Source organism: Felis catus, chromosome C1 (genome assembly GCF_018350175.1).
Source record: "Felis catus isolate Fca126 chromosome C1, F.catus_Fca126_mat1.0, whole genome shotgun sequence".
NCBI classification, from domain to species: Eukaryota; Metazoa; Chordata; class Mammalia; order Carnivora; family Felidae; genus Felis; species Felis catus.
In genome coordinates, this window is record NC_058375.1 from 166,853,818 (window position 1) to 166,876,433 (window position 22,616).

The window sequence follows — 22,616 nt, forward strand, 5'->3', positions numbered from 1 at the left end:
ACTACCATGTGACTGGTAATAGGGAAAGTTATTGAATCTCTCTGTGCCCTAGCTTCCTCCTTTGCAAAATAGGACCATGATAATAACAGTACCTATATCACATGGTGGTTTTAGGGACTAAAACTTTTAATGTATATAAAGCACACAAATGCTTGCCATTGTTGCCAATGAGTGTTTGAATACAGTCTAACTCCTACCTACTCTGATGCTATTTCGTGCCCTTCTCTCCCGTCTCCATCTCTTCCAGTCACACTCTACACACCCTTCTGTTACGTCTCTGTGTTGCTCTGCTAGGTCCATTCATCTCCCAGCTATTTGCATGGTAGCTCCTTCTTCTTGAAGATTCTGTCCCTGACTACAGTGTCTACCATGGTCCCCTGCCCACAGTGACTCTCTATCCCATTTCACTTTTACATTTTTTTCAGAGTACTCATTGGTGTATAAGAACATCTCATTTTTTGATTTAGCTGTTGGTTGGCTATTTATTCCCACTAGAATATAAACAGCATGAGGGAAGATATTCCACCGACTACATTAGATGCATGGGAGTACCTGATTTATAAAAGATGCTCAATAATATTTTTGGAATAAATAAATGAATAAATGAATGAACCATGTCTGGTCTAAAATTCATCACCATTCATAACATGAACCAAGAGAAGTAGTGGTAGCCAACATAATGAAAATTGTGAAAAGAGAATGCAAAATCCCAATGAACTCCTATTTTTATTTCTTTGCAAAATATAAAAATATGAAGATTTACATTAAATAAGCAATGAGTATTAGATCAAAACAGACAGCACTTACGGTCATACCACAGCAACCTATTCAGTCAGGATGAGGTTTAAACCTTAAATTCACTGTAACAACGTAGAATGAAAACTGGTAGATACAGTCTTTTATGCAAAGATAGAAATTGAGTCAATATGGAAGCAAGTTTAAGTTAATTTTAGTTAATTTTAAGTTAACTTTAGTAAACATGAAAAGGCAAATGGATATTGCACAAGATGGCCTTATACGGTTTTTAGCTTTGAATTGGTAGCTACAGAGAGAAAAAAGAGATTCCTTGTTTTTGTCCAATTATAGAAAACTTCACCTTCATACCAGGTCTCCAACCCAGTATTTCCAATCACCACAGCTTTCTATGGCTTAATCAATGCAGAATTCTACTTGGTAGCAGGCCTCCTTTTGGTCTATCTTTAGACTTGCCCGCTCAAAGATTGTGTCAAGCAAAGCTTAGGAAGAGGTGAGAGGTGCTGGAAGCCAGGCTTCCTTCCTGTAGCCAAGCTTCAACTTCCTTTAAGTCTAAGTGTGACCATTATCAGATGCAGTAACTTGTATCATAACTAAGTGAAAATGAATTTGCTAAAATGTCTTTAAAATTAAAGTATATTTAGGTTATATGGCAGGTATTAAACTCTGAAAAGATAATAAACTATTTAGCAATGATTCAGAGTTATCACCCAAATACAGGGAGAAAATAGAAAGGTAAGGAAACATGTAAACAACCATTATTTATTTTGTGAGGCTGCTCCAACTTCAAAGGGTTTTGATTTCAGGATAGAAAAACAGTGTGGATCTGTTCCTCATAAGGTAATAGTTACAAGAAAATAATGACAAGGGTCTCAAATTTACTGGGAAGCATCATCTCCGAGAAATGTGAACTTCTGAAGTCATATTTTATTGACTAACAGGAAAAAAAAATTAGATCTAAGGGTCTCTGAAATTCCTATCTGCCTGCCCCAACACTAAATTTTGTCTTTTATTACCTTAAGATAAATGTGTATCTGACCTATTTCAAATATAACCTTCCCCAGTTCATGAAAATGAGTATGATTTGGTACAGCTGACTCTATTGGAATTGTTTGCAACAACCATGTGACTCTTAGTATTTTCTCTTAAAACTCTCTGTAGAGAAGGTTAAAAAAAGGTAAACCAATTGCTAAGAGTAGCACTGTTTCATTTGATTAAAACAAAAAACAAAAACAAATCCTCTAAGAAGTGTACATCTCCATTTTACAGATGAGGGAATAGGTTTAGAGAAGTTAAGTTTAAAAGTCATGGCATCACGGGGTGCCTGGGTGGCTCAGTCGGCTTTGGTTCAGGTCATGATCTCAGGGTTTATGAATTTGATTCCCACATCGGGCTCTGTGCTAAAAGCTTGGAGCCTGGAGTTTGCTTTGGATTCTGTGTCTCCCTCTCTCTCCCCCTCCCCCACTCAGACTCTCTCTCTCTCTCTCTCTCTGTCTCAAAAATAAATAAAAACATTAATTTTTTTTAAAAAGATAAAGTCATGACATCATTTTGACCCTAAGAATGCATAAAGCAAAACCCCCTTGATGCTAAAGTTTCTTACCCATCTGAGTTTTTAAATGTGTGATAGTGGGGGCCTTAGTGTTTTATGTCCTAGCAGTGTGCTGGCATTCAGAAGTCTAGGAAGCCCACTGTGATGTCCGGTGACATGTACTTTCCTCTCTTGAAATTTGTAGTATGTTTATTTTCACGGCCAGTTTTCTAAACTCCACCTTCACTTTCAAGTGGCTGCAACTTGAAATCTTATTTTTAGGTTCTGCTTCTTTCCTATGATTGGTGACCCACATCGTTGAACAGATGAATCATTAGATGAGGAAAGGAAGCAAGTCTCAAATGTCATGCACAGGACTGAGGTCAGTAGCTATGTGGGGTTTAGTTTGCTACCAAGACTCTAATGCATTTCAATTCAGTTTTTAATGGATTTATATTCTACATCTACCTTCTGAATCAAAAATGTCCTTTGCCAAGTAACAATTTCACTTTAGCTTCAGTTCCTCCTGCAAAGTGGAAAATAGGATGGATTTGTAAACTATTGTGAAATCTTAGGAACCAAGGAAACTTTGGAACTACTATGAAAGCTCATCTGTCTAGGATTTAGACAGAAACCATACTGCTAATATTTTTTTTTTTAAACCCAGTTACCTAACCATTTAAATTCAAGTTTCTTGAAATGGTCCCTAGCTATTGCTTCTTATATTAAGACTCAGTCTGAAGCTTGAAGAAAAGAACTATTCACCTTCACCTTCAAAAAAACAATATATATATATATATATATATATATATATATATATGAATTAAGAGTGGAAAAAACAACGAAGGCAGAAAGAATGAGACTAACTAAATAAATAAACATGTCCACCATGACAAAGTGCATGGCCAAAAGCATCACTAAAACCCTGAAAACAGAATACAGTATAAAATACAAGCACTTTCCCTTTTATATTTATGTATTGAAGATAAAACATTACTAATTAGAGCAAACAGAATAAAGTTTAAGAGTACTAAATTGTGACCAGCTTTCTAACTCTAGGAGCTAAGCATCAAAACTAAAAGGGAACTTCAGTTTCTGGCCAGCAGCAGGGACTAGAGTTACCCTCCCCCCTTAAATGACTAAAATAGGCAAACTATATGAAACAAGAGTTCTCAGACATTTAACAACAGGTAGCACAAGATGATGATCCCCGAGAGAAGGGAAATGAGTAAGATATGCCTCATGATTACATCAGCTTACTACCTGAGAGGCAATTTCCAGACCAAAGCTCAGGGAGGTAGAACCCAAAGACAGCCCAGGGGTCTTGCTGAGTTGAGGAAACAAAGCTCACACTTTGGGAGGCCAAAGCACCTAGAATTTCTGGGGCAGTGTACCAGATACAGACCTCCAAAGATCTAGGGAAGGGTGTTTAGCTGCCTCCTGATCTACCTATGCATGAAAGGAAACTGGCCAAGGCAGTACCACAAGTAAAGAGTAGCCTAAACAGAGAAAACAGTGTCTGTGCTTTGAGACTCACTTGTGAAACTGAAATGGGACCATTCCCCAGTTCTAACTGGAGAACTCAATACTTAATCCTATCATCACATGACTCAGATCAGTGTCCAACATGTACCCTGGTACCCTGAGTCCAGGCACCCCATAGAATATCTTTTGCATGGTCCAAGACGCATATACATTCTGGGAGACTGGACCTTTAAACAGTAAAGAAGAGAAAGGAGCTCTTGTGCCCACAATTTGGGGCCAGACATGGGGGTGCTGGGGCTCCTGAAACAGAGCAGACACACCATTACCAGATGTATGGGTTGGAGTTAAAGTAAAGAAACTTAGTAGCTACAGTTGTTAGTTTTTAAAAGGGGAGAACCATCTGCCTTTCTGGTAGCCTCAGCTGTTTGGCTCCTGTTAGAAGATCGTGGATTATTTCTGATCTTGGCTTTGCATGGTCCCACAGTAACCATCACAAGCTCTGACTAAATACCTCCATCCAGATTCAGACTGTCTTCTGAAAAGAAAATTCCCTAAACCCAAACTCACCAAATCAACACTTTTAAACACATCTAAAATAGAGCAGAATGAAGACTTAAATAGAAATAAGGTAATTTTACCACTTCTGACCTATTTAATTATTCTTCAATTTTAATGTCTGTTTTTTAGGAAGATTGTGGATATGAAAGATAAACAACTGGGTTTATCTCATTTGCACAAATCTTTTTGTCTCGCTCTGTCAAAATGTAAGCCCTGCCTTTATTTCTTCCTGAGTGATACGTGTTCCATCATCTGCCCCAGCATCTCCCTTTGTCTTCCAATCCCTATTCTTTCTCATACATTCCCACAGCATCCTATTTCTGTTTCTCAAGGTCCTTATCTCTCCTCATTTCCTCTCAGATCTAAACTCACACTGATACACTCACCAAAGGCATTCATAAAAACAACCTGCCCTAGCACACTGGTTAGGAATGTGGAGTCTAGGGATACAGGGGTGCTGGTTTGAAGGGGCACATGCACCCCAATGTTTATAGCATAACTATAGACAATAGCCAAAGTATGCAAAGAGCCCAAATGTCCATCAATGGATGAATGGATAAAGAGGATGTGGCATATATATACAATGGAGTATTACTCAGCAATCAAAAAGAATGAAATCTTGCCATTTGCAACTACGTGGATGGAACTAGAGGGTATTATGTTAAGTGAAATTAGTCAGAGAAAGACAAATATCATATGACTTCACTCATTTGAGGACTTTAAGATACAAAACAGATGAACATAAGGGAAGGGAAGCAAAAATAATATATAAAAACAGGGAGGGGGACAAAACATAAGAGACTCTTAAATATGGAGAACAAACAGAGGGTAACTGGAGGGGTTGTGGGAGGGGAGATGGGCTAAATGGGTAAGGGGCATTAAGGCATCTACTCCCGAAATCACTGTTGTACTATATGCTTACTAACTTGGATGTAATTTTTTTAAAAAATGTGGAGTCTAGGGCCCATGCTCCTGAATTCAAATTCTGACTCTGTCATTAACTGCCTGTGTGACCTTCTGCAAGTTATTTAACCTCTCTGTGTCTCAGTTACTCAGAGACCATTTGTTCTGTAGTTTTAGTTACCCATGGTCAACCATGGTCCAGAACACAATCCTCCTTCTGACATATCATCAGAAGGTTAATAGCAGCCTGAATACTATGTCACAATGCCTATGTAATTCACCTCATTTCATCTCACCTTGTAGGCATTTACCATCTCACATCATCACAACAAGAAGGGTGAATACAGTACAATAAGATATTTTGAGAAAGAGTGAGGAATCACATTCATATAACTTTTATTATAGTACATTGTTATAATTGTTCTATTATATTTAGTGATCATTGTTAATCCCTTACTATGCCTAATTTATAAATTAACTTTTATCATAGGTATGTATGTATCGGAAAAAACATAATATATATAGGGTTGGGCACTATCTGTGGTTTCAGGCACCCACTGAGGGGACGTACTCCCCCATGGGTAAAGGGGGGACTACTCTGTGTGTCTTGTAGAGCTGCTGTGAGGATTAATGCCACAATGTTCCTAAACTTCTTGGCATGGTGCCTGGCACATGATGGGCTCTCAGGTTTTCAAAAAGTGAGCTATTGTTATTATTAATAATGTCACCTTTTATTTGGGATTTTGCTTGGTGAGCCACGAAGGTCATAAGTGAAAGGGGATTCTGGTACTCTTGTAGTTTTTTTTTTTTTTTCCAGAAAGGAAAAAAGGGACAGGGTAGACTCAACTTTCAAGAATTAAAAATGAGAAAAGACCCCACAGAGGTGCTAGGCTAGCAAAAGCATTGAGAATTAAGCTCTGTTTTTTCCTTTGTCCATTCTTTCTCCCCACCTCAGAAACTCATAGAAAAAAAGCATTAGCATCTTTGGGTCCTCAGTCTCAGAATATGGTCTCACTTGTAGATCAGTATTGCTATGTTCAGAATCACTGTTGACCAAAATTCAATAGATCCTGTTAAGCCATGTCATAATGCAGCAAAACATCAGAAGCAGAAAAAAAATTGTGTAACTTATTTTTTAACAGGTTGTGGAAACTGTGGAAAAGCTTGTTACACGGAGGAAGAAATAGACTTACCTACAGGAGTCTACTTGGCTGATTAAGGCTTGTCCCTCTTGCAAAGCATCAGCTGTGCAGTCTTTAATTTCTCTGTGTAATTCCTCATGCCTTGCTGCCAAGACAGGCAGACTTAAACCCTCTGATTTAAGGAGCTTAAGGTAAGCTTCAACTCTTCCAAGTACATCAAATGCCTGCCAACGAAAACATACTTTCATTTTCTGCTTTTCTAGTTTAAAATCTACATCAATGTGTACATGAAATACTAGAGATTAAACCAGCCTATTCAATTTATTTGTTTGATCATAACCAAAAACAACAATCTTGGTCTGAGAAAACAGCTGTGTAGTTCTAAGGCTCCATTTAGGGAAACTGATCACAGCTTAGCTCGGCATAGATAAATATCAACACCATAAAGTTACCACAATAGTTTACATTAAGAATGTATCTATACAACACAGTTATAACTGTACAGAATTCAGAGACCCAGGTTTATTTTTTGCACATTCTTTAATTATACCAATAATGGATGAGATATTTTAAAAACGTTATGCAGACTTTCACAACCTGAACATCCCTTATGTTCTTAAAAGACAATTTCCCAGTAAATTTCACTTTGAACCTGAAACATTATAGGGCAATATTCAAGAAATGACTAGTATGTTTTTATCCCTTGTTTTTCCCAGTGTAAGACCTTCCACCTACTTCATCCAGGACATCCATCTGTCTACAAAGGAGATTATAATTTGGTTCTGAAGCTGTGCAAAGATTAAGACCAAGATAATATTTAGCTTCTGACATGCAAAATAGGATTATGCAGAAAAAAAAACATCACCTTGCAAATCAAGATATTGTCTTAAGAGAAGCTTTTTAAATTCCTATATTTTCTTCTTTTATTAGCAGATCAAAAACCAGCCATGGGGGATTAAGTTTCTGGAGTTACCATAGAGTAGAGAGGAGCTTTCCTTTTGTCCATTAAGGTTTACTTGGCATTAAGGGGGAGGAGTATACGATATGAAGGTAGTAAAAGAGGACCATGGTAACATGAGAAAAACAGAAAGAGAGAGTAGAGTGCAATGGTCTCCATACGTGTCCTGATAACCTGTCTCTGGCCTTGGGCTTGGAGAGCAGGAGATGAATTAGGTAAGCTGAAGAAAAGCTGAATGGCAAGGGGGCTCTTGACATGTTGCCCTTTGGCACTACTAGAAGAAGCAACTTTATGGGATGCTCCATATCAGTCTGGAGAACACTCTTATCCCAGGAACACTGATAGTGCCATAGTCAGCAGGGGCCTTGAAATCTAGCCTTCCTGGACTGTCAGTTGGAAACCAGTGAGCTTGATAGGGGCCCACCAGGTGGAGTAGGAAGACTCCAAAGAAGACTCATAAGAAATGAAAGCAGATGGCTTCATGAGTCTGGTAACCACTGAGACCTGAAGAGAGACCAGAGGAGCAAGGTTGAGTTGATGTTGAAGGCACACAGTTTAAGCCAAATGTAGAGGCTACCACCATGGAGCTGTGTAAAAGCACGCAAGAACTTACACCTGGCTGCCGTCTAAGGGAGTGAGTTTTAATGCCAGGACTGGAACTGGATAAAATTCGAATTTACAAATGAAATATCTCAAATACTGTTGCATTACTTATATCTTGATAGTCTATACTCTCGTCAATTTCTTCATGTCCCCAGAATCTGTTCTTTCTGATCACTTAAAATGATTAAAACAAAATCATTCCTATTATTTAGATGATAGGAAAGTAATAATAATAACTACAGTTTAATGAGAACCGACTTCTGCTCCTTTTATACTATGTGTTTCATTCAGCCAACAAATATTTTTGAATGTCTGCTGAGTTTCAGACACATTGTCCTGAATAGCCCTAGATGGAAGTGAAATGATCTCCATTGTGTGACTGAAGAAACTGAGTCCCAGAGAGATTAAATGAGTTGCACAAAGTGATGTTTCTATTAAGTGGCAGATTTGGTCTTTGTACTCAATTTGTCTCCCTGAGGCCCCTGCTCTTAAACCCTGGCTCATGGAGTCATGTAGCAAAGATTCAGGGGAGGCTTAAGACAGGAGGGACATTTCCAAGAAGTCTGTTCATCTTAGGTGGTTTTAAAAGAGATTTTAAAACCTACTTTTTGTAAATATAGGTATGAAAAGATACAGAGAAAAGTTAAGTGATTTCTCTTATGCCATATAGAACTGTAAAAGAAAGATAGCTTTATTAAAGAAACTTTGAACCTGAAGACTCTCCTTATCTGAACTCCCCCTTTTATTCTGTAGTGGGCAACAGAGCCAAATGTGTCAAGATGCTGATGTTAGAAAAGATTACTTGAATTACTTTCTCAATCTTTCCATAACACATTGAAATGCCGCTTGCAGTAAACACTGTTTCTGGAATTTTGTTTTATATTTAAAATTTTTATTACTTATTTTAAGTGAAGTGGAGTCTCATGTTACTCAAAAGTTCTAAAGTTTTAAAAGTTTTAAAGTCAGGGGGTGCCTGGGTGGCTCTTTGGCTCAGGTCATGATCTCACGGTTTGTGAGTTCGAGCCCTGCGTCAGGCTCTGTGCTGACAGCTCAGAGGCTGGAGCCTGTGTCAGATTCTGTGTCTCCCTCTCTCTCTGCCCCTCCCCCTGCTCACGTTCTGTCTCTCTCAAAAAAGAAAGAAGAAAGAAAGAAAGAAAGAAAGAAAGAAAGAAAGAAAGAAAGAAAGAAAGAAAGAAAGAAAGAAAGAAAGAAAGAGTTTTAAAGTCAGTGCCTAAAACAAAAATCCAGTGTAGTCAAAATTATCATGAATTGCCCTAAATCATGCTTAAAGTTTAGTATATGTGAACCAGTGCTACTGTAATACATATTCACATTTAGCATTGAGAGCCACTGAGCTAAAGGAAGAAATAAAGAGAAAACATATATATTTAGATGTCAGGGTATTCACTTCTTTCTTCCCTTAAGATAATTCCCAAAATTCCTAGTGGGAATAGGGGAAAGGATAGAGAATTCCAAAGTGCTTTTTCTTCTCTACAAGTTTAACTCCACTCTGTGTTAGTATTAAGCCAGTATAACCTTAATACATATCATGTTTGTTATTGTTTTAATAACTAAAGAAAAAAATATGAAAGTTAGGGCATGATGGTAGTTAAGTACTCGGAAAATATTTGCTCATGATTACATCTCGATTGGACACATCTTTGAAAAGTCACTGGGAAGAGCGTGGCCACCTGCTGCCTGTCATTCATCCCACTGGGCCTTTCCTCTTGTGGCCGCTGTGAACAGCTGCTACTCTCATATCCTTGGGCAGTGATATGGTCAGAAGAAGTGGTCTTCTCTTCACAGGAGTTAGATTCTAAAGCCACATGTACATTAAATGCATGTCTGAGGTGACTCCACCCCACTCCTGAATGTTATTATAAAAGTATTATAGCTTAATAACATGGGAATAAACTGAAGGTCTAAACAGTCAGTAGAAGGAAAAAGCGGTATATTAAGATAACCCATAACTTAGAATCAAAATAGCAAAATTTTTGTCAGAGTTTTTTTCAAAAATATCCAAGCATTAGGAAAACATTTACTTATACACTGCTCTATGTATCACACTTGATAGAACTGTGGCAGTAGAAAGGAGGCGAGTGATTTCATTCCTTCATCAGCTCAACAAATACATTTGTAAATAAGATGAGCTGGATACTATAAGAGAGCTTATTCTTTACCCTTAATCCTAACCTAGACCTAATGGGAATGATCTAAACACAAAGACATGCTAAATGTATTGATTTAAAGGGGGGTTCCTTTTTAAAAAAGTTATACTCCCTGTGATTGTCAGAGTCACATGTAAAACTCATTTCTCTTATCCCCATGCAGCATTTAATGAGGAATCCACATACCAATTCCAGAAAAGATCTAACTATCATTGCTCTCAATCTATCCCCAGAATAGGACTTAATGCTTTTCTATTTACCATATCCATAAGGAACCTGATATACTGGATCTAGCCCGGAAAGAATCTCTTTGTCTCACACATGTTATAGAACAGGTTATTTCTGGCAATGACACTATAATGCCCATAGAAACTCCTTTGGAATTAATATTTCCCCTTTAGTTTACTCTCCCCACCCCCCTCTTTCTTCACACCTGGTCAAATACAGGTTTTATGACTAGAGGCAAAAACAAGGATATAAACACAAGGATAATATTTTCTCCCTCTTGGTTCTAGCTCTTCTTGACTATTTTGTATAACCACACGGTTCTTAAAAGGATAAGGAGACCAACCAGCTCTTTTTGCCTTGGTTTGGAAAAGACTAAGGAGTTGCTTGGTGTTTTTTCTTTACGACGCTCATCAAGATCTTTCTTTTTTTTCCATTGTTAAGTACAGGATCCAAAGCAGGCTGGACCAAATCAAATAGAGATGGTATCAGGACATGGCACATTGTACTCTTTTTAAAATATCTATGGGATTAATAAATTAAGCAAGAACCATGAGTTAGTCATCCAGCATAAATATTTCATGCTGTTTCACAAAGATGTTTAATAAGTAGTATTGTTTGCTTCTTGACTAACTTATTTGAAGAGAATCAACATTAAAAACAAAAAGCCCAAATGCTACAGAACCTTGAAATTTTCCTTTCTTGAGTTCCAAGGCTGGAGAATGAGTTTGGTTGGAACCTTTATAATTACCAAGGACACAATATTCAGCTTCTCATTAGAGCACTGAATCCCACTGTCTGCAGAGATTTCCTCTGGGTTCAGTTTTCATCAAAACCAAAAGCTTCAGTTTCCTTTCCTAAATACTACCTGAGATAACTTCCCATGGCTCCCAGTTTGGCAAGCTGATACTTGATTCAGGTCCTGCCCAAATCTGCCCAGGCTTCCAAATGCTAGAAAAGCAGGGCAAAAGGGTGATGGGATTTTCAGCTCCCAGTGTTTGCTGCTCCCTACCGGTGCTCCAGCTTATTTCTTGCCACTCCAAGGTTGTTGCTGCTGGGCCCCAGAACTCACTCCACATTACAAGTGATGTTAATGAGAGGTGTGTAAAATCATGGGAACCTAAAACTGGTTTGGCCTCACAATCTGAAAAGCTAAACAAACACACAAAAAAACAAGACAAAACAAAACAAAAAACCCAAACAAACAAAAAACAAAACAAAACATTGGAAAAGGAGTTTGGGGTTGAAAATGCATGTATGGGGCACCTGGGTGGCTCAGTCAATTGAGCATTCTAATCTTGATTTCAGCTCAGGTCATGATCTCAGGGCTGTGCACTCAAGCCCCCTTCAGGGCTCTGCACTGAGCATGGAACCTGCTTAAGATTCTCTCTCTCTCCCTCTCTGTTTTTTTCTCTCTCTCTGTCTTTCTTTGCCCCTCTCCCCTGCGTGCTTTCTCTCTCTAAAATAAAAACTAAAAAGAAAGAAAATGGCATGCATCTGATGCATTTTATCAACAAGGAATGGAGGAAGTTTATGTATTAATAAACTCTTACTCTTTCTGAGGTAAGTCCATCTTCGAAATGGATAAACCAGACACATAAGTAGAATCCTAGCCAGCTAGTCACTGTTTATACTTTCTGGTTTCTTTTAATCTATTGACCTAAATAGTTTTAGGATAATCTTGGGAATATTTACATGGAAAAGCATCTATTTACAATCTGCAAAGCATTTTTTTTTCATTATTCAACAAATATTTATTGGACTTTATGAAGCATGTACTCTGGTACATGCTGGGAACAGGAAAATAGAACAAAAGCGTTTAAGTCATGTTAGAGTGGCTAGTGTAGTATTAAATGCATATAAAATGACAAAATAATAGCTAGAACTCAGTGAGTGCTTGGCTGTTCTTTGCACCAGTCAGGTATTAACTCATTTAGAAGCTCAGTGACTCTGTGAGGTACATATAATTATTATTTCCACTTTTCAGATAAAAAAAGCTAGACACACAGAGAAGTTAAGGAACTGCCTAAGGTCATAGAACTAATAAATGTCTAAGACCATATTCATACCTCAGCATCCTGGCTCCAAAGTCTGCTATATTATTTTAGAAAAGTATCATCCTAACAAACATTTTAAAATTTTCACTTAATACTCTGCAATTCCATTTATTTATTTATACTCCAACTCTATCATGGAAAGATTTTGAACATGTATCAGCAGTTGCAGGAACTTTTATTACTGAATGGTATTCCCTGAGGATCGTTAGACCTCTTTTAGAGAAGTGAAAACTCAGGCTCAAAGTGTAATTGACCTGTCACATGTCCAGTCATTCATTCATTGATTCAGCAAAGTTTGTTGAATGCTAGGTGGCGTGCAAAGATGACTAAGAAACCCCCTCTCTCTAAGGAGAACAGAGAAATACTACAGGAATAATGAAAAATAGGCAATTAATGCTGCTTGGAGACTTCTTGGAGCAGGTGGCATGGGTGATTACAAACCTCTTCACCCAGCATTACCTTCCTTCTCAGCTATGACACAGAGATTGAGCTCAAAATTTGTGTTCCTTGTATATTAAAGTAATTAAGCTCTCTTCATTCCAATGACCTTGGATCAGTATAATCTCTTATGAAAATGGAACATAGTTGGCCTTGAAACTCCATAGTTTCTACTATTTCACTACTTTCTATCATTCAAATAACTATTGAGCATTCACTGCCTGAAAGGTGCTGTTCTAGATGTTCCGTTCTGGTAAACACAAAGTAAAACAGATGTGTGTTTTACCCTCAAGGAATTTTAATTCAGCAAAGGAAAGTAAATCTACCAGAAATGCCTACAATACAAGGAAGAATATATTTAATACCAATGGAGATGTGCAGCAGTTTAAAATTGTACATGGAAGGGAAACCATTTATTGTGAATGATACTAATGAGTGAATGATAATACTGAGTGTCTTCTGGGTGCTATATGTAAGCCAATTTGACAATAAATTATATTAAAAAAAACTGAGTGTCTTTATTACAAGACTAATTAAATAGGGGCTGAGTTGTGGGTTCTCATAAAAAATGTAAGATGGTAAATGCATTTCTTGTTTTGATAATCTTTCTATTTTATATATATGTTTATATATACATATATATATGTTATACATATATATATTATATATATAATTATATATATGTATAACATATATATATGTTTATATATATATGTTTATATATATATAATTTTATGTTTAGCCATATTTATCAAATATTTGCATGGTTTAAATAGCCTCTCCTTAAGTTCTAAAACCAAAAGTTTCTACACCAGTCTCTCAGAGAGAATACAGTAGGAGAGTAAATTAAGACATCATTTGCATCTATATCAGGAGGTTTGCCTCATCATGATTTTTGAAGTCCTTAATATCTGTTCATAGTTACGGATATGTTCAGCATAAGATAGAAATTTCTTAGCATGCTATTCAAGACCCTTCCTGACCCCCTGTCTGCTTCTACTACTTTTCTCTCATCATTCTGGTCTTATACCCTACACTCGTGGCAAAGTTAATTACCTTAGATTCCCCATGCATGGCACAACTCTGTACCACCCAGTCCTCCTCCAATTGCTCCTTGTCCTAGCCTTTCAGATTTAGCTCAGTGCTCACCTCCTGTGGAGAAGTCTTCCTTGACACTTTTTCCCTGAGACTCTCCTCTGTGTTCCCTAATGCTCTAGGCTCACTCCAAAACTTTGGGCTTTTCCCAAAGCATACAGCACTTCTGTTCCCTTGCCTCTCCTCCAGACCAGACTGAAAGGATCTTGAAGGCAAGGATCTTAAAGCAAGTATCTTTAACTGCTTTAGCTAAAGTACACATATGACATATGAAAACAGTAGCTATACAACACATTAGGCGAAGGGAAATGTAGAAGCATGGAGGGAGGTTTTTGGGGGGTTTTTGTTTTTTTGGGTTTTTTTTGTTTTTGTTTTTAAAGATGCTTTAGTTCTTTGTAAGAGAAAGGGAAGTTGTTCTGGAAAAGAGAAATCTGAGACAGGCTGCCTAAGAATTATGAAACTGAAAGCAAGTACGTTTTCCTTAATTTCCAATACAATTAGCTTAGTTTCTTTAATTCATTTACATCACCTTAACAAATTCCTTCTGGATAATATTTTTTAGGTTCTCTATTTGGACAAATTTCTTCACTCTTCAATCTGTACAACAACTGAGTCATTTTATTTAATTGCTTCCCACATCTGGGCTAAAATGTATCTATTTTGAAAATGGGAGAATAGTGTATATATAAGTGAAAAAACTGTACCAAACGTCATCCTTAATTATTTTGTTTTTATCTGAAACAATTATGTTGCTGTAGGCATTACTGTTTTGCATGGCTATAAATATCTTGAAAAAGATGGGGCGCCTGGGTGGCGCAGTCGGTTAAGCGTCCGACTTCAGCCAGGTCACGATCTCGCGGTCCGTGAGTTCGAGCCCTGCGTCAGGCTCTGGGCTGATGGCTCAGAGCCTGGAGCCTGTTTCCGATTCTGTGTCTACCTCTCTCTCTGCCCCTCCCCCGTTCATGCTCTGTCTCTCTCTGTCCCAAAAATAAATAAACGTTGAAAAAAAATTAAAAAATAAATAAATAAATAAATAAATAAATATCTTGAAAAAGCAACATTAACTTTTTAGAAGACATAAAACTTTCAGCAGTGATGGCAGAAGCAGTAGAAGCTATGACAATCGTACATTTCAAACTGCTTTTGGGGTGTTGCTTTAGCTGCCCCAGCTTTTGCTTCACCTTTGCTTTTAGGCTAATCACCCAAGAAGCACACCATGTAAATTTGGCCTCAGTCTTCACTGCTTGCTTTCCCCCAATGAAATCATGTGCCTATGCAAAAACAGACACATAGACAATGGAATAGAATAGAAACCCCAGAACTAGACCCACAAACGTATGGCCAACTCATCTTTGACAAAGCAGGAAAGAACATCCAATGGAAAAAAGAAAGCCTCTTTAACAAATGGTGCTGGGAGAACTGGACAGCAACATGCAGAAGGTTGAAACTAGACCACTTTCTCACACCATTTACAAAAATAAACTCCAAATGGATAAAGGACCTAAACGTGAGACAGGAAACCATCAAAACCTTAGAGGAGAAAGCAGGAAAAGACCTCTCTGACCTCAGCCGTAGCAATCTCTTACTCGACACATCCCCAAAGGCAAGGGAATTAAAAGCAAAAGTGAATTACTGGGACCTTATGAAGATAAAAAGCTTCTGCACAGCAAAGGAAACAACCAACAAAACTAAAAGGCAACCAATGGAATGGGAAAAGATATTCGCAAATGACATATCGGACAAAGGGCTAGTATCCAAAATCTATAAAGAGCTCACCAAACTCCACACCCGAAAAACAAATAACCCAGTGAAGAAATGGGCAGAAAACATGAATAGACACTTCTCTAAAGAAGACATCTGGATGGCCAACAGGCACATGAAAAGATGTTCAGCGTCGCTCCTTATCAGGGAAATACAAATCAAAACCACACTTAGGTATCACCTCACGCCAGTCAGAGTGGCCAAAATGAACAAATCAGGAGACTATAGATGCTGGAGAGGATGTGGAGAAATGGGAACCCTCTTGCACTGTTGGTGGGAATGCAAATTGGTGCAGCTGCTCTGGAAAGCAGTGTGGAGGTTCCTCAGAAAATTAAAAATAGACCTACCCTATGACCCAGCAATAGCACTGCTAGGGATTTATCCAAGGGATACAGGAGTACTGATGCATAGGGCCACTTGTACCCCAATGTTCATAGCAGCACTCTCAACAATAGCCAAATCATGGAAAGAGCCTAAATGTCCATCAACTGATGAATGGATAAAGAAATTGTGGTTTATATACACAATGGAATACTACGTGGCAATGAGAAAAAATGAAATATGGCCTTTTGTAGCAACGTGGATGGAACTGGAGAGTGTGATGCTAAGTGAAACAAGCCATACAGAGAAAGACAGATACCATATGGTTTCACTCTTATGTGGATCCTGAGAAACTTAACAGGAACCCATGGGGGAGGGGAAGGAAAAAAAAAAGAAAGAGGTTAGAGTGGGAGAGAGCCAAAGCATAAGAGACTGTTAAAAACTGAGAACAAACTGAGGGTTGATGGGGGGTGGGAGGGAGGAGAGGGTGGGTGATGGGTATTGAGGAGGGCACCTTTTGGGATGAGCACTGGGTGTTGTATGGAAACCAATTTGTCAATAAATTTCATATATATATATATAAAAAAAGAAATCATGTGCCTATGAATAGGAAGCATGGGAAATGAAACTTTATGGCTAATCAGCCATGTTTTAAAGATTTAGGTTCAATCATTGTTGTCATCTAAATACAGGTTCGTATTGTTCTGCTCTTGAAACATATATATTTATCTCTGTTTGATTCTAACCACATTCCCTAAACAATGATAAATACAATTTGGATGATTGACATATCTTAACCAACTCCTTGGTTGTGAACTTGTTAGAAATAAATAAGATAATCTATAATCATGAAAAGACGAAAATTTGGGGGGATCAAGATGAGTCACTATAATAGGTGCTATGTTCATATTTCATGCCATGTCCTACTTTTAGCAACATCTAGTAATTAGAGAAATTCTTTTCCAATCAGCTATCATCCAATATTGATAATCAACCCTTACTTGTATTTGTTGCTAAGTGATTTGGCAATAAATTCACCAACACAGTAGATAACTCTAAAACAGAAAGGAAGTATCTAGGGTTCTTAAATTACTTGGCTCAATCTCCACTTGAATCCAGTGTCTGGTTTAAGAAAAGCGTCAGTAGCAATATGCTAAGGTCCTGTGTGCTAACATTGCCACCTATCGCTCACTCCAGGTACAAACTACCACACTCAAGCCAAAGGCTATAGGCACTCTGGGTATGAAACAGACTCTTGAGCCTTGGGTAATCATCAACCCCTAGCAGGATTAAAAGGTAATCAATTTCACTCCTAGAGCCACAATGCAAAGCCAAAGGCAATGTGGTTGTCTAGTCAATGTAGATAATTAGGCAATAATTATATTTTATTGAATTTTGCAAATTAGAAACATACTCTAGATTTTTTTGTATGTTTTGTTCTTTGCTGTAACCCCAGCATTTAGAACAGTACCTGATACACGGTAATTGTATAGTAAAACTTTACTAAGCAAATGTATCTCTAAAGAATCTCTAAATAAAGAATTCTCTAAAGAATTATTAACCACACTACTCATTTAGAGACTTCAATAAAAGAAATTATTATGACTTTTTGTCTAGTAAATAAGAATATCCCTATCTAAAATTGGTAGGGAGAGAGAAGAATAAATTAAAATGAAAAGGTAAGCAAGGGAAAAAGAGGAATTTCCAGATGCTTGCAACAAAAATACCAGCAACATATAAAAATCCAGATTAAAAAAGAAATATATATGATATGGAAAGCATTAACAATAGTCCATTTTGTAGATTATATTATGACCACCTTTTTAACTTAACAAACTTTTTAAAAAGTGAAAGTTGTATTTTAAAAATCACACATTTCACTTTTTATTGAACAAATACGCAAACTGTCACATCCTGTCATTTATATTACCTGTGACACTAGCATATTTTCTCACGCTGGTATTTGGCACAGATATTGAAGGAGAATATTGACCTAGCTTTAACAAATTTGGAATAAGAGGTTATTTGCTGAAAAAATAATTCTACTTATCAAGAATGGAATTGATTTTCAAAGTCAATATCTTTTGGAAGCGCTGACTTCCTCTTTCTTCTACAGTGCTGCATGTGTTGGGAGAGTGGCTAGTGCTTCCACCCATCATTATCGGTGTGCCATGAACGGCCCACAGTGACCCCTCTTCATTGGAGCCCTTTCTCACTGTTGGGTTTGCAGCCAGCAACCAACCTTCAAGGTGGAGGAAATGTCTCCTTCTGAGACAAATAGCAGGTTGGCTTATTGTTTGCTATAAAAAAAAATATTCCCCAAGCTTGGGGTTCCTCTCTTGGAAACCACCTGCCACAGATGCAGTCATCCATCTGGGCCCATCTGCATCACCCCCGCCCAGGGGACTGGGACTTGGGAAACTGATATGGCATGTGGACATTTCGATCATTGTTTTGTAAAAAAGTCTTTCAAAACTGACACAGAAGTCATGTGTCTTTTGTGAGCATCCACAAAACTGTGACAAGTTAGCAAGTTAGCTTGAAGTTTGGGTAAGATTTCACATGCCTCATAGTTCTTGACAACATGACTTCATCTAGGGTTAAGGATGCTCACAACTAGAAAAATCCAATGCACCCAAGGTATGGTAAAGTGAATTTTCAAAAGGAAAAGTCAGTGCTTCAGAGATAAATTGATGATACAAATTGAAAATACCCGTTTGCTGGTATAAACAGAATTTTCAGCCTAGAAAACACAATTTTAAGGGATTTTAAAATTATATTAATGTTTCAAATCCAGCTCTTTATTTTAACTGGGTTATTTATAAGTGTTATGCCAAAAGTTAGGTAAAATGGTGCGAATTTTGTAAAATTTGGAGATTCCACAATATAAATAAAAAATAAAAATGCCATTTACAAGTCTTAAGGAGCTTCCCTCTTTAATTTAAACAGATTTACCCACTACATTATTTAATCGTGTATTGCTTCTTAATAATAGGGCAAATATTTCATTTCAAAAATCATGATTAAATATCCACTTTCCACACTCCATCTTCTATTTTTTGCTGAAGTAAAAGTATCTATCACCTTTCACATTGATTCTTAAATTTGGAGTCAGAAATTATTCCCTTGATGCTTTGAAAAGGGAGAACAAATTCTATACCTTTCTAAGTGCCACTTGACTATAGAGAATGATATAATATGGATAAATAGAGTATGAACAAATCCCAACTGAAATTGTTATAATTTGAATGCCATGGCTTTCCAATGATGAAACAGGGGATGTACAAGTCAAGTCTTGGGGCACCTGGGTGGCTTTGTCAGGCAAGCATCTGACTCAGACATGTCGGGATCTCATGACAGTTCATGAGTTCAACCCCCCTGTAGGTCTGACAGCTCAGAGCCTGGAGCCTGCTTGGGATTCTGTCTGCCTCTCTCTGCCCCTCCCCCGCTCACACTCTATGTCTCTGTCTCAAAAATAAACAAACATTAAAAAAAATTAGGGGCACCTGGGTGGTTTAGTCATTAAGGTGTCAGACTTCAACTCAGGTCATGATCTCCCAGTTGGTGGGCTCAGGTCATGATCTCCCATTTGGTAGATTCCAGCCCTATGTCGGACTCTGTCTGTGCTGATGGCTCAGAGCTTGGATCCTATTTCAGATTCTGTGCCTCCCTCTCTCTCTCTGCTCCTTCCCTATTTGCGCTCTGTCTCTCTTTCTCCCTCCCCCCCCCAACTCTCTGTCAAAAATAAACAAACATTTTTTTTAAGTTTTTTTTTTTTTTTAATTTAGAAGTCAAGTTTTGGGAGGAGGGAGCCTAGGTGGCTCAGTCAGTTAAGTGTCTTTGTGAGTTTGAGCCGTGCTCTGGTGGCACAGAAGCTGCTTGGGATTCTATCCTTTTCTGTCTGCCCCTCCCCCACTCATTCTCTTTCTCCCTCTCTCTCTCTTTCAAAAAAAAAAAAAAAATTCAACTCTCGAGGGTTAAGAAATATAGTTTCTTATGATTTAAGCTGAATTACTATGTGAATTTGAGAAAGTAACCACTCTGTTCTATCATTATTATTATTATTGTTGTTGTTGTTGTTATTGCAATAAATGTCATTCCTTTCCCCCTCAAGGCCCAGAAGCAATGTCAGGAGAAAGTCTCCCTGGAAAGTTACCACATAATGAGAGCAGAGAAAGCAAGAGCAGAGGGGTACAAATTGAAGGGAGAGAAACTACATTTTGCAGGGCTGAAACTATATGGTTTGTTCTAGAAGCATTGTTTTATTCTAGCGACATGTTCTATAACTGTCTTCCTTAAAAATGACATTACTTGATTGACGGATGACCTACTCATTTTGTAGAATGAGAGTGCAATGTAAGTTAGAAAGTCTCTTATTCAATACTACTCAGTGATCAAAAAGAATGAAATCTTGCCATTTGCAACATGATGGATCTAGAGTGTATTATGCTAAGCGAAATACGTCAGCAAGAGAAAGAGAAATGTCATATGATTGCACTCATATGTGGAATTTAAGAAACAAAACAGATGAACATAGGGGAAGGGAAGCAAGAATAAGATAAAAACAGAGAGGGAGACAAACCATAAGAGACTCTTAAATACAGAGAACAAACTAAGGGTTGATGGAGGGAGGGAGATGGCGGGGGGGATAGGCTAAATGGGTGATGAGCATTAAGGAGGTCACTTGCTGGGATGAGCACTGAGTGTTATATGTAAGTGATGAATCACTAAATTCTATTCCTGAAATCATTATTACACTGTATGTTAACTAACTTGGATTTAAATTAAAAAAAAAAAGAAATCTCTTATTCAAAAACAGGACTGTTCAAGAGAAACTTAACTAGCACCTACCATTTACTTAGTTCAACAGTTCCAGTAATATGCTATGACTGTTTCTTCTGTTAAAACAAAGAAATCCCAAACAGATGTTTATCATATTTGTCAAATTTTTCTTTAACACTGTTTTTACTGTAATTCTAGCACCTCTATTTTGAAATTCTACTCTGCAAGTTTCCTATTAGTACGGAAGTTCAAAATTAAATAACTATTTTGATATATACCAGGACATTGTATTCAGATTGTTGATATCATGACTTTAAATCACAATATACCCACCTTCTGGGGGTTACCCATTCATTTCCTGTCACATTGTCCAGTTTCAAAAACATCAGTAAAATTTAAGGTATTAAACAATTCCAAGAAGGCAGTTTGAAGGTGTATATTAGATTGGAAAAGGTACAAAAATTTTCAAATAATATCGCCAGCTTCAGATACACAAGTGATGTGAACATGTAGACATTACCACTCACTAAGAACCATCTGCTACAGTCAATATTAAAAGAATCAACCAGGAGAAACAGAGCACAGTCTCCAACTCAAGAAGACCTGGAGATGGTCCAAAGCAAGATTTCCCCTTGGCAGACTTTAAAAGGCAAGACCAAGGCAGGGCAATCAGGTTGAGACTCTGCTTCTAGCCTTATGGCTTGTATGCAGAAGGCTTACAATATTCATGTACCTTTCCCTGATAAATGAAAAAAAAGTTTTAAAGGGGAAATATTTTTTTTTGGTGAAAATTTCAAGGTGTTATTTTAACCTTGATACATTTTATGATAATTCCCTTACTCCATGAGAAATATGGCAGTGTTGGCACAAGTGTCCCCTCAAGCAGTTCAATGACGGCTCTAAGATGAAACCCTCATGGGGATTTTTTTTAACATGTCAAAGCATAGAGCTTCCTAGTTTTGAGAACCAAATAATGGCCATGATAGGAATATATTCTTTCCAAATTTTTGTTTAAATTCTAATTAGTTAACATGCAGTGTAACATTGGTTTCAGGAGTAGAATTTAGTGATTCATTACTTACATATAACATCCAGTACTCATCATAAAGGAATATATTTTTAAAAGTTCACTTTTGCTGCTATTAATTTTGAAACTCTATGTGGAATCCAGACCTCTGTGATGTTCGCCAGCCTACTGAAATCATGAATCTCTTACTGGTCTGTCCTGATTACCTAAAATTAGCAACGTAACTTCCCACTGACCTTATTGGCACTGTTAAAAAAAACATTTGCCTTTTTTAACCAAGTTTTCCTTTCCACCATGAGCCGACCAAATTCTCCTTGAAGCTGATCCAGTTTCTGGTTAGAGAGCTGTAGATGTTCCTTCTCCACGTAGTCCTTGGACAGCAGAATCCCAAGCGCATCACTCTTTAGCTTCTCAACAGCAGAATTCCATTCCTACAAGAGATCACTCCAGTTTATTTTACACATCCTCCCCTTTGCAACTGTGCTAAGACTCAGAGAACATTTAGATGGGTTGAATGTATCAGTAACCATCTGTCACTGTATTTTCAAATTATGAAGGAGTAAATGCTACATTCCAGGTTTCAGTACCAAGATGTAGGTAAAAAAGAAAGGTAGATAAAGAAGAAAGAGGCTAGGAAGAGGCAGGTTGGGATGTGTGATCGATAGAATATCTAGTTGCCCCAAATACAGGCTACTTCTTCCATTAACGCTGTCTGAAAACATACCCAAAGTATAGTCAATAGCGTTTTTTAATCTCTAACTCACTTTGATCTGTTTTCATTTAATTAAATATAAAAAGTCTACTTCCCA

General features: G+C 37.5%; 1 protein-coding gene across 8 annotated transcripts in view; it reads right to left on the minus strand.

The window, feature by feature from the left end:
* Positions 1-22,616, minus strand: part of CCDC141 (coiled-coil domain containing 141) — a 227,767-nt gene that overhangs the window by 68,414 nt on the left and 136,737 nt on the right. For 7 of the 8 annotated variants that reach the window (XM_019838319.3, XM_019838318.3, XM_019838317.3 and 4 more), the window contains exons 8-9: positions 22,044-22,238; positions 6,424-6,596 (exon numbers count right to left, since the gene is read on the minus strand). In XM_019838319.3, coding sequence (XP_019693878.3) covers positions 6,424-6,596; positions 22,044-22,238 — 368 coding nt within the window. The remainder of the gene's footprint in view (positions 1-6,423; positions 6,597-22,043; positions 22,239-22,616) is intronic. The other variant, XM_019838320.3, reaches the window with a different exon arrangement.